The sequence below is a fragment of the Crocuta crocuta genome, unplaced genomic scaffold, assembly GCF_008692635.1.
Source record: "Crocuta crocuta isolate KB4526 unplaced genomic scaffold, BGI_CrCroc_1.0 scaffold1121, whole genome shotgun sequence".
In the NCBI taxonomy this organism is placed as follows: domain Eukaryota; kingdom Metazoa; phylum Chordata; class Mammalia; order Carnivora; family Hyaenidae; genus Crocuta; species Crocuta crocuta.
The window spans coordinates 36,302-36,951 of record NW_027530633.1 but is presented as its reverse complement, the minus strand read 5'-3'; the positions used below and the strand labels follow the sequence as shown (position 1 = coordinate 36,951).

The 650-nt window shown below is 36.0% G+C and overlaps 1 protein-coding gene across 1 annotated transcript in view; it reads right to left on the bottom strand.

The window, feature by feature from the left end:
- The window catches only part of LOC144235134 (eukaryotic translation initiation factor 2 subunit 3), a 21,225-nt gene that overhangs the window by 17,841 nt on the left and 2,734 nt on the right, over positions 1–650 (bottom strand). Inside the window, exons 3-4 of the mRNA XM_077768541.1 lie at positions 490–617; positions 280–401 (exon numbers count right to left, since the gene is read on the bottom strand). Of these exons, the coding sequence (XP_077624667.1) occupies positions 280–401; positions 490–617 (250 nt within the window). The remainder of the gene's footprint in view (positions 1–279; positions 402–489; positions 618–650) is intronic.

The following is a 650-nucleotide window of genomic DNA, read 5'->3' as shown; positions in this document are numbered from 1 at the left end:
AAAAGCATCCCCTAAATCCAATGAGCTGTGTTTCCACCTACTTGCGTGATACCTTTCCTTTGGAGAATTTGCACCTAAGTATCTAAATTGAGATTGAAATACTTGACTTTTCAAGTTATTGTCATTACAGACAATATAATACAGAAAATATAATACAAAAAAATAACAAAAATACTCAGCAGTTTCATTGTTTAAGATCTCAGTTAAAGATTTCAAAAAGCATAATCACAAGACAATAGAATATGATGTAGAAAGTGTTTTTAGCATGAAAGAGCTCACCTGACTAATTTGAAGTTCCCTTTGGTCCCTGGAATGTCCGTAGGAAACTCATCAGGTGTACTACTTCCACAGGATCTGTAACATTCTGGCCGAGGACAACTTGGGTCATCAAGTTTATAAATCTAAAAGTTCCAACGAAAAAGAAGATTCAAAGGTGCTACCTGCATGTTCAACAAAGTTATTTCCAGTTCCACAGTACACACAGCTCACCTTAGCATTAGCATATCCAAGCTTGATTGTAATATTTCTTTCTAGTTCATTTTTGAACCTGACTGTGTGGACTCCGGAAATAGCTTTCACAACTGTGGACTTCCCATGAGCTACATGACCAATTGTACCTACAGCCAAAATAGAAGAAATCAATTCATGTG